The sequence below is a fragment of the Echinops telfairi genome, unplaced genomic scaffold (genome assembly GCF_000313985.2).
Source record: "Echinops telfairi isolate 266 unplaced genomic scaffold, ASM31398v2 ScPeMD7_2;HRSCAF=8, whole genome shotgun sequence".
In the NCBI taxonomy this organism is placed as follows: Eukaryota; Metazoa; Chordata; class Mammalia; order Afrosoricida; family Tenrecidae; genus Echinops; species Echinops telfairi.
The window spans coordinates 63,261,551-63,264,191 of NW_022103898.1; the positions used below are offsets into that span (position 1 = coordinate 63,261,551).

At 34.0% G+C, this 2,641-nt stretch overlaps 1 protein-coding gene across 3 annotated transcripts in view; it reads right to left on the reverse strand.

Annotated features, from left to right (window-relative positions):
• The window catches only part of CPSF6 (cleavage and polyadenylation specific factor 6), a 27,884-nt gene that overhangs the window by 14,089 nt on the left and 11,154 nt on the right, over window positions 1-2,641 (reverse strand). For all 3 annotated transcript variants that reach the window (XM_013004089.2, XM_045293092.1, XM_045293091.1), the window contains one exon: window positions 478-593. In XM_013004089.2, the coding sequence (XP_012859543.2) occupies window positions 478-593 (116 nt within the window). The remainder of the gene's footprint in view (window positions 1-477; window positions 594-2,641) is intronic.

Here is a 2,641-nt window from a genome sequence, read left to right on the forward strand (position 1 = left end):
AATAATTTACAAATTATCAAGGGTTCATGAGGGAGGAGGGAGCAGAAAGGGAGGGGGAAAAATGAGGAGCTGATGGCAGGGACTTATGTGGAGAGTAAATGTTTTGAGAATTAGGGCAATGAATGTACAAGTGTGCTTTATACAAGTGATGTATGTATGGACTGTGATAAGAATTGTATGAGACCCCAGTAAAATGATATTTTTAAAAAAGGGAGCTTCTTCCTTAGGGCTTAAAAAACTAAAAACCCAATCCACTGCCATCAAGTTGATTCCAACTCGTAGTAACCCTATGCAAGTTTTCTGACACTGTAAGTCTTTATCAGTGCTACAGCCCCATCATTCTAGCAGCAAATGACTTAACTCACTGTGCCACCAGAGCACCTTGAAGGCCCCTAATGGGGGCGGGGGCGGGGGTAGATGTCTTTTGTTTATACTGAAATTTTCAATGCTTTTAAATTGTAGCAGAAATATACAAACCAGCACTGGCATCAGACACAGCTCTTGAAATGGCACTGCTTGAGATTGCTCTATTTCTATTCATGATTTCTTCAAACTCAGCTTCACTCAACGGTGTTCTTGCTGTATCCATTTCCCTATAAAATCAAAATAAATAATACATTACACTCAAAAGATTTTCTAAGTTAATCATAATAGTATGAAGCAGTGCCTTAGAGACAGTGCTTATTTTTACAGAGTGAAACAGGCTAATTGTTTCTACAAAGAAAGCAAGTCTAAACAAAAAAATTTTATACTACTCCCATTCAGCGGAAAAGAAAAAGACTGGATCTACTAGCCACAAAGCCAAATTCAAAGTAGAGTGATAATAAATGTCTGATTAAATAAAAGAACATAAATTTCAAAAGGGACAAGATTTTCTACTTTGTTGCCATTGAATCTCTAGAATAGAGTGTGTTTTTTGAAGGAGCTAAACCCCAAGATTTTCTAGAACTGCTGGACAATTAGTGACTGATTACATGTACAAGTCAATAGGAAGGCATGTTTTTAGCCATCCTCTAAAACAGTGGTTCTCAACCTTCCTAATGCCGCAACCCTTTCATACAGTTCATGTTGTGGTGAACCCCAACCATAAAGTTATTTTTGTTGCTACTTCATAATTGTAATTCTGCTACTGTTATGAATTGGGCGATCCCTGTGAAAGGGTCGTTCCACCCCCAAAGGGGTTGCAACCCACAGGTTGAGAACCACTGCTCTAAAACGTTATAAAGAAATAGCTAATTAACTTTGTACATGCTTTTACACTATTATATATTTGTATGGTATCTCTCAAATAATTTTAAATATTCCCAAATCATTTCTATATAATTACTCTCAAATATTTATAAACATCCTTAAGAAAATGTGTTATTCAAAATACACTGGTGGCTTCAACTAAATGTTGTGATTTGTATCTATCTTATCCCCCAATAAAACCTCATGTAAAAATCTGTTCTCCAATTTACAAACAAGCTAGCAAAATATTTTTGAAAATCTGAAATTACAGAAATGCTATGGAGAAACTAATGGAAAACAAATTTTCAAACCAACTCACATTAACATTCTCCTATACAGTAAGGGTGAATACTTGATATGTATACTCTTAGAACCAAAGTGAACACAAGTTACTCATTGCATCTCTAAAGCAAGTTAACTGTAAGTAGACGTTGTGTCACAATAAAATGAACGGAAGACTTGGGCCTGTGCAAACTGTATGGAACTGAAAGACGTCCAAATCTATTCCTGTAGGACAGTATCAGGTAAATTTAAATACAGGATAGTTTAATAATGGGAGCTAAAGAATATTAAAAAATGACAGGAAAGTGGCATAAAGAATGGGTACAAGAATGAAGAAAATTCTCTAATATTTTTTGTGGTGGTGATTTATATATATTAAACACATATTTAAAACTGATGAATTATGGTACATTGAATTATATGTCAATAAAAGTGTTTTTTTAAAATGTCTACCCTAAATAAGTTATTGCTTGGAACTTAAGAAAGTTTGTACAGTGGGTCCCAGAGAAGGCATTTTATTCAGCAGAAGGAGGAGACAAAACTGATAGTTTTAAATGAAGTTAGAACCCAGAAATAATTTTGTAGCTAAAATGGTATATATAGTGTCTTCGCTCACACCGATTCCCTAAATTTCACTCACTAGTATTTTTCCATGTGTTTGTGTTGGCCCTTTGTAAATTTGTAACTAAGGTAGAAAATAAGTTTGTTGGGATAAGGAGATCAGATGACTGGAAATGTAACAGAAAACTAGCTGCTAGCTGAAGAGAAGGTTTTGTTTAAAAAGTTTCAGGATGTTACAACCCCTAAATACAAAAGATAAAATTTCTAATGCTTAAGCTGTAAGCATAAATTCTCCCCATTTCAAATGACTATTCTTTCAATAAAACTTTTGTTTTTAATTTAAAAAAAGAGGGATAAACTCAGAAGAAACAGACGGGGGTACTTGAAATTTAAAGTTCTTCAGACATAAGTTTCTTTAAAATTATGAGTATGGATAGTTTTTAAATCACTTTAAAAGTGGAGAGAAAATGTTTTGAGAATAAGGGCAATGAATGTACAAATGTGCTTTACACAATTGATGTATGTATGGATTGTGATAAGAGTTGTATGAGCCCCTAATAAAACTATT